We start from the raw sequence: 14,433 nt of genomic DNA, 5'->3' as shown, positions 1-14,433 counted from the left end.
AAAGGATCAGTGTGGGAGTTCTTTTATGATATAGAAACCTTCATGTTACATCTCTCATAATAAAATGTTTTCTCTTGATCCTAGTGATGACGCCTAATGGTTTCTATGTGCCTTAAACAAAAAGGTGATTTGTGTGATACGTTAAGTCAAAAGTGGCCCATAAACTAGCACTAAATACATCATTACATTACCTTTTAAAACTGCATCAGGTTTTACCTGACAGATAAGGACTTTCCTGCTGCCAGCACAGCTGGTGAACATGGAAGTGAATGGAAATATATCAAAATTAAGTGTTGTATCTGACAGACACAACTTTTTTTGGTTTCCATGGGTTTCTTCAAAGAGTTGGCAATCGCTAGTGATCTATTATGAGCGCTTGTGAAATTTCCACACTGTTATTCCCCCCCCCCATGCAAGCTGTCTTTTATTAAATCTCTTTCCCAAACTTGGATATCCAGCTGTTTTTGGACTACAACTCCCATCATCCGTAGCTAGCAGGACCCAGTGGTCAGGAGTGATAGGAACTTTAGTCCAAAAACTGCTGGAGACCCAAGTCTGGGAGACACTGTTTAAAATTATGCTTTTTGTTTTACATGCAGAGGCTTTTTCTTTTATATGGATTGGTGCTCAGCAGCTACAAGCGCTGCATTTGGATAAAGCTTTTCTTTCTGGGGTCATCAGTTATAAAAATAATGGATTGCTTCCTGTTCCTGCCAGCTGATTTGATCAAAGTCTGAAGTTCATTGGGAACTGCAAGTTACATACATAGCATGGAATCCAAGTCATACATTCTTGTTGGTTGATGTTGATTACATTAACTGTTTGTGCGTGCACACCCGCCCCAATAATTCAAAGCAGGTTATTCCGCAAAAGCAAGCGAGCAAGCTCCAAAGTTATTTCCTCCTCAGGAGTGGAAGTGAACCTCAACCACCACTGAATCTGTTGCTGACATTCCGTGAGCCAACAAGCTATTTGGCTCTAGTGTCTGACGGAGCATTTCAGTTTTGTCCGTGAACTCGGTAATCTGGCAGGTCTAAAGCTCAGTCCCGATGCCTCTAATTGGCATCGGTGAGATATGGTTAGTGGACAGAAAATCTGCCCCTGCCCCAGTGCTATTTTTCTAGAAAAAGGGGTGCCAGAACTCACCACAAACGCCTCCCTTGTTTGTCCCATTTTTCTGAGAAGTGAGAAAGCACAGTATGAAGAGAGAAAAAACATGGACACTCTTTGTCCTCACTTCCTCTTGCGCTTGCCAATCAGAAGGTCACAGTTCAAATCCCCGCAGCGGAGTGAGCTCCCGTTGCTCTGTCCCAGCTTCTGCCAACCTAGCAGTTCGAAAGCACACCAGTGCAAGTAGATAAATAGGCACCGCTGTGGTGGGAAGGTAAACGGCGTTTCCGTGCGCTCTGGCTTCTGTCACGGTGTGCTGTTGCGCCATAAGCAGTTTAGTTATGCTGGCCACATGACCTGGAAAGGTGTTTGTGGACAAATGCCAGCTTCCTTGGCCTGAAAGCGAGATGAGTGCCGAAACCCCATAGTCGCCTTTGGCTGGACTTAACTGTACAGGGGTCCTTTACCTTTGTTGTTGTTTAGTCGTGTCCGACTCTTCGTGACCCCATGGACCAGAGCACGCCAGGCACTCCTGTCTTCCGCTGCCTCCCGCAGTTTGGTCAAACTCATGCTGGTAGCTTCGACAACACTGTCCAACCATCTCATCCTCTGTTGTCCCCTTCTCCTTGTGCCCTCCATCTTTCCCAACATCAGGGTCTTTTCCAGGGAGTCTTCTCTTCTCATGAGGTGGCCATGAGAGGTGGCCATATTGGAGTCTCAGCTTCACGATCTGTCCTTCCAATGAGCACTTAGGACTGATTTCCTTAAGAATGGATAGGTTTGATCTTCTTGCAGTCCATGGGACTCTCCAGAGTCTCCTTTACCTTTACCTTACCTTAAGTTTAAAAGGTTCCTACAGAAACAAGGCTGGCTAGATTGCTTCTTCTACAGCGTGTTCTGTGAGAGAAATCTCTCCCTGCAGACTCCAAAAGATGAACACCCGCAGGAAGAACACATAGTTCTGTTAGGCTTAGGGTGAGTTGAGTTTTCTCATGCACCACCCCACCTCAGTTATAATCTTCTAGCTTTTTTTCTCCCCCATGGCTTCTAACAGATTAAAAAGGACAAATGTCAGTAGAATCTATTGCCCTGCCCAAGCCATTTTTATGGAAGAGAGATGATAGACACGGGTGAGACCTACTTGTAATGATCGTTTTGATTGGTAAACAGAGGAGATAGGCAGAAGCATCTATTATTATTCTTTTAAATCATTTTTATTAAGTTTCCCATTTTAACAATCCAATCAAATCACATTTAATGTTCCAAATTACAGTGGTACCTCAGGTTACATACGCTTCAGGTTACAGACTCCGCTAACCCAGAAATAGCAAAGAACTTTGCTTCAGGATGACAACAGAAATCGTGCTCTGGTGGTGCGGCAGCAGCGGGAGGCCCCATTAGCTAAAGTGGTGCTTCAGGTTAAGAACAGTTTCAGGTTAAGTACGGACCTCCAGAACGAATTAAGTACTTAACCCGAGGTACCACTGTATACAAATACATATCAAATAGTCCATCTAGGAAGCCTCTCAGTCAGTGGAAATACGTTAATAATGAGTGTGGGCAACAGGAGAAAGCCTGGACTATGACTTTTAAAGTTCTGGGGGGCTCAGAATCTCGTGAGGGATCCTGCACTGGTTCATAGGAACGTAGGTGGTGCTCTAGGTGGTGCTATAGATTCCTTATGTTAAAATGAAGAGCTAGGTCTGAGTTCCACCCCAAAATATGCCAATGGTTTGAAAGAATAATCAATAATCTTCTTAAAGCTTTGGGGAGTTTAGAAGTGGCAGTTAACTGGCTGACCTAAATATGCAAATATTAAAGGAATGTGTGGGGTTCTGAACGTGATTAAATAAATACTATATCAAGTTTTGAAATATCTGCTTAGGATGTTTTATAGACTTGTGGTCTTCTGACGTCATCTGCAACGAGATGGAAATATAACATCTATGATTAACAGAAGTGCCTTCAAAGACACTTGGGCATCACTGTAGGTCAGAATATTTATGCTGCATTTGTTAAAGTCAGAAAGTTAAAATTTGGTGTAATTTGTGGAAATTGGTGTAAAATTTGGTCCAAAACATATTGATTACTAAGTGAAACATTTGTATAGTGGTACCTCAGGTTAAGTACTTAATTCGTTCCGGAGGTCCGTTCTTAACCTGAAACTGTTCTTAACCTGAAGCACCACTTTAGCTAATGGGGCCTCCTGCTGCTGCTGCGCTGCCGGAGCACGATTTCTGTTCTCAGCCTGAAGCAAAGTTCTTAACCCGAGGTACTATTTCTGGGTTAGCGGAGTCTGTAACCTGAAGTGCATGTAACCTGAAGCGTATGTAACCCGAGGTACCACTGTACTAAGTGAAACATTTGTACACTGAATAGTCAAAACACACGTAGCAAAGCCCAGCGTCAAAGCCACACATGAGACAACACGCAATGGTGTGTTACTTGCCTCTTCACATCTTTGAAACATCCTTGGAAGAGGGGAAGAAAGAGCTATGTCATATTCAAGAATTTATGTATGCTGGTAGATTGCCGGCTGCATTCATAATTAAATGGAACGCATTAAATATTAATATTTTCATAGAAATTTTATCATTCCTATTTAAAGTTAAATGTGATCCAAAAGCACTTTCCTGGCAGTTTTCTTTTTGCATTTCATTTCCACCTGACCTCAATCACCTACATTCCTCCCCACGGACCCTGTACCCTAGCCATGCGTATATATCCTTGCCAATTCAGGATTATACTTTCATACCCTCCAACATTACTGAGATGAAAATAGTGACATTTTTCACTCCCCCCAACTGACCCTCCTCAACCCCCCATTTTTCTCCCCCGCTGAGCATTTCCATCCTCTTGCTTTCTGCCTGCACCTCTTTTGCCTATTGATGTTTATTGGTTTTTCCAGTTTTTTTAATGAATCAATGCCAAGCTACATCATATTACTTCAAATTTAATACAAGTTGACTTTTCTCTCTTCGTCCTAGACGCGTTCCTGGTTTTCCCCCGTTACAGCTTAGTATTGCACATTTATCCCTGATTCACGATCCATTCCTTATGTTCAACTCCCATTATCCATCAACTGTTGATTTATCCATTCCTACTTGTATATTTTGGGACACGGGTGGCGCTATGGGTTAAACCACAGAGCCTAGGACTTGCCGATCAGAAGGTCGGCGGTTTGAATCCCCGTGATGGGGTGAGCTCCCGTTGCTCGGTCTCTGCTCCTACCAACCTAGCAGTTCGAAAGCACGTCAAAGTGCAAGTAGTTAAACAGGTACCGCTCTGGCGGGAAGGTAAACGGCGTTTCCGTGCGCTGCTCTGGTTTGCCAGAAGCGGCTTAGTCATGCTGGCCACATGACCCGGAAGCTGTACGGCGGCTCCCTTGGCCAATAAAGCGAGATAAGCGCCACAACCCCAGAGTCAGCCATGACTGAACCTAATGGTCAGGGGTCCCTTTACCTTTACTTGTATATTTACCAAACAATATTGTATACCCTTATACAACCCCTTGCCTATCTGTTCTAAATCATTGTTTATTATTTCTATGTTAATTTCCCTTTCCTATCTTCTTATCATCTTGCGTGTGCAGCTTTAAAAAAAAATAATGACTTTTCACTCTTCATCCTAGATATATCTCAGGTTTTCCCCCCCTTTGCTTCTTGATATGACATCTATAATTCACAATCCATTCCTTATGTTCAATTCCCGTTTCCCATCAGCTGTTGTTTTACCGATATATCATATACCGTTAAAGAGCAAAAGAGGTTACACATTTCCTTGCCTATCTATTTTAAATCACTTAGCTTTCTGCCCACACCTAAGAGGCCCATCAGCCTTTCCTCCTCATTGCCCTCTTCTATGAGGTCACATAAAAAGGCAATTCTCACTTTGCCACTTCCGTTTATATGGAATCTCTCCCGACGAAGACATGCAAAAGCTCCATCCTCTGCAAACTGGCTCTCAGTGAGCTTGGTTAAAAGGATGCCCACGAGTCTCTTAACTTCAGTCATTCAAGATGCATTGTGAGCTTTTGATTAAGAATAAGTTTTCTATTTACGTTTCTGTGATTGGGAGGAGTCGGCTAAAGATCCAGATACGTTCCAGATACAGTGGTACCTCGGGTTAAGAACTTAATTCGTTCCAGAGGTCCGTTCTTAACCTGAAACTGTTCTGAACCTGAAGCACTACTTTAGCTAATGGGGCCTACCGCTGCCACTGCACTGCTAGAAAACGATTTCTGTTCTCATCCTGAAGGGTTAGCAGAGTCTGTAACCTGAAGCATATGTAACCTGAAGCGTATGTAACCCGAGGTACCACTGTACGTGGAAAATATGGCTCTTGAAGCTGCTTGCAATGTTTGATGGTCCTCGTTTCTTTGATTAGGTCTGTTGGTTTTCCCCCCAGTTGTAAGTGTAGCATGCCATTCCCCCCATCTGTAGACCATGATGTGCCCAAGAAGAGGACAAAATCTGCCTCGGAAACAGAGCTGCTTCTAAATTCAATTGCATAAAACCACAATGTAATCTAATATCAGTACAGCACTGTATTCTTCTGCTTCAGTTGTTGGATGTCTTAAAGGGAGGAGAAGGGGGAGCTCAATATCTCTCTCTTTCTTTCTTTCTTTCTTTCTTTCTTTCTTTCTTTCTTTCTTTCTTTCCAGAATGCATTTTTCTTCATCCAGAATCAACACAGTGTGTTGTGTTGGATGTTGTACAGAGTTCTTCAGATGTAATTGACCTCCTCCTTTGTGCTGAAAGAAGAAAGCCTTTCAAAAATATTTCTCTCCTAAAGCGTGATATGGCACACACATTTCCCATTTTGTTTTCCATTTTGTCTAATTATAAGACCTTATGCTTGAAAGATGAACCACAAAGCAGAATACCTACTGAATTTCTGTTACCCTGGAGCCCCACCCTGCGCTCTCCAAGTATAAGCTCTCCTCCAAAAAAAATAGTAGTTTAAGCAGCCTTAAAATTTAGTATACAGTGGTACCTCGGGTTAAGTACTTAATTCATTCCGGAGGTCCATTCTTAACCTGAAACTGTTCTTAACCTGAAGCACCACTTTAGCTAATGGGGCCTCCTGTGCCGTCACGCCGCCGGAGCACGATTTCTATTCTCATCCTGAAGCAAAGTTCTTAACCCGAGGTAATATTTCTGGGTTAGCGGAGTCTGTAACCTGAAGCATATGTAACCTGAAGCATATGTAACCCAAGGTACCACTGTAATTGACATTATTATTTATAACTACATTTTCAATGAAGAACATGCCACCCAACATTCGATGAATGGGCAGGAGAGGAAGCAAAGGGCAAAAGCTGAATATGTTCTTTTCTCCAAGGTGGTGGTCTCAAGCGAAGAGTCCAAGATAACAATAAGAATAAGAATAATGTTATTATTTATACCCCCACCCATCTGGCTGGGTGGTCCCAGGCACTCTAAAACAAAACATTCGTGCAGATTCAGAAATCTGCAAACGTTAAGAATTTCATATCAGTCTCCAAGCGTTTTCAACCACCTGCCAGTCAGCTCGCAAGAAAAGCAGGGCTTTGCATTCCCTTCGATGAGAGGGAAATGATCTGCACACCCACATATGTTTTCTATTTCATATTCAAAACAGTTTGCTCTTATAGAAGAGAATAGACACGCATAAACACACCATGTGCACATGCATGATTGTGGCTGCCGAAGCTTTGATGAGCAATCTGTCCTTGGTGCCAGCGACCTCTGATAACATGCGTTGCCTCCCTGCCTGCCAGTTTTCCCAAGTCATTCCGATGGACATGGTCAAACGATCCCTCACTCCGATATTTGCATGCCCTGCTTACTTAGGTGTAAGGAGGGCTACTATTGGCTGGATTTACCAGGGGCAAAGCTTTGACTGTCACCAGCTAGGAATTCCGAAGCTCTTATTTGGCCAGAGTCTGTGGGACAAATTGAAAAAACTGATAACAATAAATGAAAAATACATTATGATGATTCTTTTTTCTGACTGTATTTCAGAATTTTGAGTTACTAGGTTGAAGAAAGGGGATTTTGCTTAGATCAAGGAAAGAGAATTCAGTAAAATAGGGGGGGAAGCCCTTTTTCAAACCCTCGAAGGGGTGATCTGCATTTACGGCCCCATGGACAAGAAAGATGTTTTCATGTTTGTACCTTGACTTCTGGGATGTGGGTGGCGCTGTGGTCTAAACCACAGAGCCTAGGGCTTGCTGATCAGAAGGTCGGCAGTTCGAATCCTCACGATGGGTGAGCTCCCATTGTTTGGTCCCAGCTCCTGCCAACCTAGTATTTCGAAAGCACGGCAAAGTGCAAGTAGATAAATAGGTACCGCTCTGGCGGGAAGGTAAACGGCGTTTTCCATGCACTGCTCTGGTTTGCCAGAAACGGCTTAGTCATGCTGGCCACATGACCCGGAAAACGTCAGCTCCCTCGGCCAATAAAGCGAGATGAGCGCCGCAACCCCAGAGTCGTTCGCGACCGGACGTAACGGTCAGGGGTCCCTTTACCTTTACCTTGACTTCTGGTTGCGGAGGGTACATATTTTCCCAGGGGAAAGTGAATCGAGTTTGGGAAGGGTTTATTTCTAAGAACTCAAAGAGGCACTGTGACCCATTGTTATCTCAAGACTGGAAGAAACCTTAGTGACTCTGGGGAGGGAGTTTGATGTTTTTGCTACTTTACAACGCAGTGAGCTGCATGTCTACTCAGAAGTAAGTCCCATTGAGCTCAATGGTGCTTACTCCCAGGTAAGAGTATATAGGATTGCAGCATAAGCTTCCATTCAGGAATATATTCATCTGGGGCAGTGGGAGTGAGAACTAGTCAAATTCTGCCTTTTCTCTGAGTCGCACGTTGTTTGACCATTTTCCCTTTCATGTCTTTTCAGATTCTCCGCAGTCTGCTGCTGTTTCCTACAGTGGAACGTATGGCTGCGTCCCCACAAGGCAAGATCATGACACCCCTGCTCACCTGGTTTCGTTATCCCTTGTACATGCTTTCCTACTTCACATCGTTTCTCCCAGACAGAATAAAATACTTCATGTTACGTTTGGCATCTGTCATACTGCACCTAGATGACGCTACACTAGCGACTACTATAGATTTTCTCAATTTCGATTCTGTTGGTAAGTAGAAACAGCGAGTAATACTTCATCTTTTCCCCTAAATATTCCTGTCTAGCATGCTGTTTTGAAGGATATGGATGTTAAGGGGACAATAACCTAGTGATAAGAAGTTTTTAAGGATTTGAGCGTATAGCGGTGGTTCTGGTTGTTTTCCTCAGTACAGAATTGAAGAAAAACGAAAATGCCTTGTCTCCAAAAAAAGGAATAAATTGCTGTTTTAGGGAAAACTCGTGGATTTTCAGAATAGCCTTCTGAGTGCCGTTCTTTCCATGATCTGCAGCGTTTACCTAAGAAGAGCCTTGTTGGATTAGACAAAACCTCATGTAGTCCTGCTTTCTGCTTTTACAGCCAAGATCTGCCTGGATAGCTCCATAGGGTAGAGCATGGTGATAAAGCTAAGGTTGCAGGTTCGATCCCCGTATGAGACAGTTGCATATTCCTGCATTGCAGGTGGTTGGACTAGATCAGGGGTCCTCAAACTATGGTTCGCGGGCTGGATCCGGCCTGCCCAGGATCGGGAGGGGATTGCAGAGGAGAGGCATCCCGCGTGCCCTGGACCCCGTGTGCCCCGTCTCCTGCTTGCGGCCTCCTCGCCCGTCTGCCTGCGCACCAACTGGGCAGCCCGGGCCTCTTCCTGCCCACCCGCACAGACCTCTCCCCGCCCGCCTGCCCACCCATCTCCCCGCCCCAGAGGCTAGCAGTGCGTAGTGAGTGGCCCTGCCTGCCTGCCTTGACCACTGCCTCTGTCCACTGCGCTGGGGAAATGGCTGCAGCCGCAGGCGAGGACAGGCCCGGCACGAGGGACTTGCTGGTGCTGCAGCACACCGCACCCTTGCCGCTGCCTCCGGGGCGCCCACCTCGCCTCCCAGGGCCTGGTGTCGGCCCCGATCCCCAATCTGGCACGCCTGCAGGGCTGCAATGTGGAGTTTGTGATGCGCCAGGCGACTGTGACGATCGGGCGCAACTCGTCGCAGGGCACCGTGGATGGAAACATGGGCCACTCCAGCCCCCGCATTGGAGTGCAGTGAAAACTTCATAACAGTCAGTAATAGAGAAACCAGAAAAAGCACACCCAACTTGGCTTTATAATAAAGATATGGCAGTTGTGTCTCAAACATCATCGGATAGTGTTACGTCAGCAATTGGGATGGCAGAGGGAAAAACATGCATTCAGAAAGACCACATTTGGCAGAATGCATGCAGACTTACTGCTCAAGTGAAATCGAGACATGCTGAGAGGAATTGTCTTTTTCAACGCCCCTTGATTAATTTATTTTTAAAATAAATTTTATTATGGTTTAAAGAGGAAAATACAAAACTTAATATATTTTCCTTTATTTTAACCAAACCAAGACTTTTATCTAAATACAATACAGTGGTACCTTGGTTCTCAAACACCTTGGTACTCACACAACTTGGAACTCAAACACTGCAAACCTGGAAGTAAGTGTTCCAGTTTGCAAACTTTTTTCGGAAGCCAAACATGCTCCGTTTTGAGTGTTGTGCTTCCTTCTTGAGTGCCACACTTCTGTCTTGAGTGTTATGCTGAGGTCTCTCTGTTTTTGCTATTTATTTTGTATTTTTGTTTTTGCGGCTTTTTTGTTTTGTTTTTGTGACTATGTGGAACCCAGTTCAGCTACTGATTGATTGATTCTGCGACTGCAGTACATTGTTTACTGCTTTCATTTTATGGATCAATGGTCTCGTTAGATAGTGAAATTCATGTTCAATTGCTGTTTTAGGGGTTGTTTTTAAAAGTCTGGAATGGATTAATCCGTTTTGCATTATTTTCTATGGGAAAGCGCACCTTGGTTTTGGAATGCTTTGGTTTTGAAACGGACTTCCGGAATGGATTAAGTTTGAGAACCAGGTACCACTGTAAAAATACAAAAAGGGAGGGAAGGGAGAAAGAAATGGAGGGGGGGAGAAAGAACTTTTTTTTAAAGTGTCAAAAATAGGTTAAAAGAGAAAGATAGCAAAATAAGATTGAGAAAATAAACAACTCCCAGTTCTTCATCTGTCCGCTATATAAAGACAATATTCACTTTGTCCAATCTAGTATAACACCCAGCAAAACCGTGTGTGTGTGTGTGTGTGTGTGTGTGTGTGTGTGTATTTCATACAAAAAGTCTATGAGACGTTAATGATTAATTTTGTAGGAAGGACAAGGTAAAGCCTATATGGCCAGGTGAACGTTCTTCCGTGACAATTTTGGGCCAACAGTTCTCCATCCATACCTGAGGTGGGACTCACAGGCCAGAGACAGACCTTATTTTAAGCAACCTGGGACTCAGAAATTGCTTTGTTCTGGCTAAGGGAATGATTTCAGGCACAAGGAGAGAGAACGCTGTGGTATTTGGGCGAAGCACTGGAAACTTCGCTGTTGCAATGCAGCAAAAGAGCTCCTTTGGCTCCAATAGCGTTACACCATTTTGGGATTTGGTCCCCTCTCTGACAGCTTTCGAAATCTCTTTACGTAATTAGCCAGTATTGAGAGTGACTAGTTTTATTTGGCTGTACTTTGCTAGCTGCCTTTAAATAAAATTAAGTACTCATTGATTTCAATGAGTGGCCTTCGCTGGAAATGAATCATTGTGGTTGACTGAGTTCAAAGGAAATGCCCACAAACATTAAGACTTTGAGAGGGAAAGAGTTTTATATAGCAACAAGCTCTTAGACCTTCCTGTATAGGTAAGTAATCTAGGAAGTGGCGTGGCCCGTAGCATATGCTTCGGATTAGCAATAACTGACAGTATCTTGGTCGGCAATCTTGCCTATTCTAACTCCACTTTACCTCTGTGAATTTGTACGGGGAAAGAAAATGGGAACAAACTTTGTTAGGGCCATATCCTCTTGCCCTTTAATAACCTGTTAGGTATGGCTCAGAAATATTCAGCAAATGAATTTATTCCTCCTCTCCAGGAAGTTTGTGTCAACTCATTAAAAAATGTATGTGTGTTACCTTTGGCACGAACATCTGCCTCATTGCTGTAATTGCAATAAAAACCACGATGAAGGGCAGAAAAGATGGTAAAAAGTTTCCTTAAAAGTTATGCATCTGTCAGAACAAACTAACCTGCCAGGGACTCGTTACCACGTCCGGAGCTTACTCACAACAATATGTTTTCTCTCCTCTGAAAAGGAAATGAGATTTAGAAAACTTAATTATAGCAAGACCTAAGCACCCAGCCCTATTTCCACCCAGGCCAAAAAGCAAAGCACCATTAAGAAAAAGCGGGACCTGGGGCATGATTCTGGTTGTGTTGTTGGTTAATGGGAGACTTTTGCTAAAATCAAGATTTTGCTCCCAGGTACATAGGAAGACTCAACAACTGAAATTGCATTAGCCTGTGCTCCTCACTACACAACCCTGTTGCTGATCCAGATAACACATTAAAAAGATTCTTTCCCTTTGAAGAGGGATTGATTCTTATACCTCTCTGAGAATTGTAGTTTTGTGAAGGAAATAGGTGTCTCCTAATGAAATATACTCAGAGTCGAGAGTGGATTTCATACTCTTTATTCAGCTCATAGTGGTGAGGAGGAATGGAAGTTCCCCCAGAATGTCTGCTTTATATACATTATTTACAGAATGGGCCCCACGTGATTGGCTAATTCCGGGATTCTCCTGTAGGCCAATCAGGTTGTGGATTCACTTCCACCTGAAGGACCAATCATACTGCTGCATTCTGAATCCTATTGTTCTAGGACCAATCAGACTGCTGCATTCTGAATCCTGTTGTTCCTAGGACCAATCAGACTGCTGCATTTTGGATCCTATTCAATTCAGTACATAACACTTAAGAACTCTGAGCATCCTTAACAAACTGCAGCTCCCAGAACTCTCTGGGGTGAAGCCATGACTCTTTAAAGTAGCTTCTTCAGTAGACATCTCCAGCCTTACACTTTTACACAGATTGCAACACAGATGAAATCCCCAAGCATTTCCCCTTGGAAAATAATGGAACTTCCCAACTTGGTCTATTCAGAAGTCTTCAGATTTTTCTCCAGTTGTAGAAACAGTATAAGCTGCTAGATGCAAGCTCTTCTAGAAAGTGGGCTTCTACAAAAAGAAAACCATTTGCAATGTAGTTTGGATTTTATCCAATCAAGTCATCCTACTCACAGTAGACCTGCTGTAATCAATGGACCTTATTTGATCATGTCCATCGATTGCAATGAGTCAGGTATGACAGCTTGGTTGAATGCAATCCATTGTTACTTTGTAACATGCTTTAAAAGAGCAGTTCATATTTCTATCAATTTTATTAATGTACCACCTGAAAAAATATTTTCCGGCAAACATGTATGTATTGGTTTTTAAGGTGAGGGCAGACAGGCCTGTGTCTATACAGCACAGGATTTATTGTCCACTAGCTTGACGGGCAAACTTCCTCCATTTGTTTCAGTAAAATTTCCACAAAAGCACAGACATTACATAATGGATAAACATTGCGAGTCTTTCTCTTTTTTTGAGAGGCAGGCTTGTAGGTCAGAGGTTAACTTCTGGATGACAATGAAGATACAGATAAGCACAGTAAGCAAAAATGAAAAAAAAAAACAACCCTTCCCTCTGAATAGCCTATACGTGGCTGGTCTTTGCAATCTTGAATCTGTGGCTTCTCTTGAGGAATTTCCTTGTTTGTTTAACCTGTTTATTGACCAGGGGAGTAATGGAGACGGTTTATTTTATGGTACTTGGAAATGGTGGAAGAGACCAGGGAGCGGGGAGGAATCTTATCTTGGGAAACAGCATTTGAAATGGTTTCTTTCCTCCGTTTTGTTTTTTTTAGTAACAGTCTTCTTCTTCCTGCTGTATATTAAGAAAATCATATTGATGGGTATAAAAGCCTAATAGTTGGCAATTAGAGGGCCAGTTTTGGGCAGAGCAGCAAAGCTTTCTCATGTCCTTTCCTCCTCCTTTCACTTTTGGCCTTGGGGAGAGGTTAAAAGCCAGCACAACGCTTTTCCAGGGTTGAAGACAGAGTCTTCAGAAAGAAAGTCCTGGCTCTCTGAAGCCTGTAGTTAAGAGATTAGCAGAAGCTAAAAGGTCCCTTTTGTTTTTGTTTTTTTAAATGATATTTATTCAAAATTTCATCAATACATAAACAAAAACAAATGAAACAAAAAGAAAAACCAAAAAGAAAAAAAGAAAAATACAGATCTCAAATTACAACCTTTCATTTGCTTATTTCTTGAACTTCCTCACACCTCCCTTTTTGTATTCTAGTTTAATTCATTATTCCAGCAAATTCTTCCCCTGTTTCTCAATTTTAATTTAAATAATTAATCTTCACAATCTATCTTATTTATTAATTCAACATAACCTTTCCCTCTTTTAATTTAATCTGTTATTTAATTTTCCTTAATCTCTGTAACCTTATCTTATCTTAAAAATCTTAAAATTTCAAAGTTTACGTCATATTCATTCATATCTCCTTAAAACATCTTCTTCCTGCTTCTTCCTGCTACTAAAGCCAATTCAATTCCTTTCCAGCATATTCCCTGGTGTTTCATTAATATTACACTGATTCCAAAATTAACAAAAGAATTTCCCTTGATATCTCTAATTTTTATCCAACGTCCCTTCTTCCTGGTTTCGGGTCATGTCAGTCCTTTCAGTCCATTACATCCAGTCCATCAATCTGGTGTTATGTCCGAGGCCCTTAAGTCTCTTCTAGGCCCCTTCTGCACAATTTCTTGTCCTTGTTTATGCTTACGCACTTCTTTATCTGTTGTTGATTTCTTGGGGAGTGGGTCTCCGGAGGTTTCCATCCAATAATAGTTTCCATTTTCCTTTATCAGACTGGCCCCTTCCCCCCAGTCCCACTCCCTGTCATCTTTGTAATCCAAAAAATATTTATCCAAAAGATAGTTGTTCACCTGTTTCATAGACCCACTAGAGTTAAGAGCTTCCTTTACTTCAAACACATCCCAGCACTCTCCAAGTTCGATCTTCCAACGCAGTAACTTTTGTTCTTGCAGGACTTTGAATCCCTCCATTTGTGTTGTTTGAGGAGTAATTACTACCTCTTCCTTCTTCATCTGCCCTTGGACTTGTCTTGTCAAGCCAGTTTCTTGAATTGGTCGTTGTATAACTTCTTTATCCTTATTCCCTGTTAAATCATATTCACTGGCCACAGCACTCATCAAGTCCAATTTTTCATGCATCAAATTCATTTTCTCATGCAGCT

At 42.7% G+C, this 14,433-nt stretch overlaps 1 protein-coding gene across 2 annotated transcripts in view; it reads left to right on the top strand.

The window, feature by feature from the left end:
* LDAH (lipid droplet associated hydrolase) overlaps positions 1-14,433 on the top strand; it is a 105,553-nt gene that overhangs the window by 58,044 nt on the left and 33,076 nt on the right. For both annotated transcript variants that reach the window (XM_083607370.1, XM_083607371.1), the window contains exon 5: positions 8,002-8,239. In XM_083607370.1, the coding sequence (XP_083463496.1) occupies positions 8,002-8,239 (238 nt within the window). The remainder of the gene's footprint in view (positions 1-8,001; positions 8,240-14,433) is intronic.

This window comes from Podarcis filfolensis (assembly GCF_964270895.1).
Source record: "Podarcis filfolensis genome assembly, chromosome: 3".
Lineage (NCBI taxonomy): Eukaryota > Metazoa > Chordata > Lepidosauria > Squamata > Lacertidae > Podarcis > Podarcis filfolensis.
Note: the sequence above shows the minus strand (reverse complement) of the source record. Positions and strands in the feature narration are given on the sequence as shown.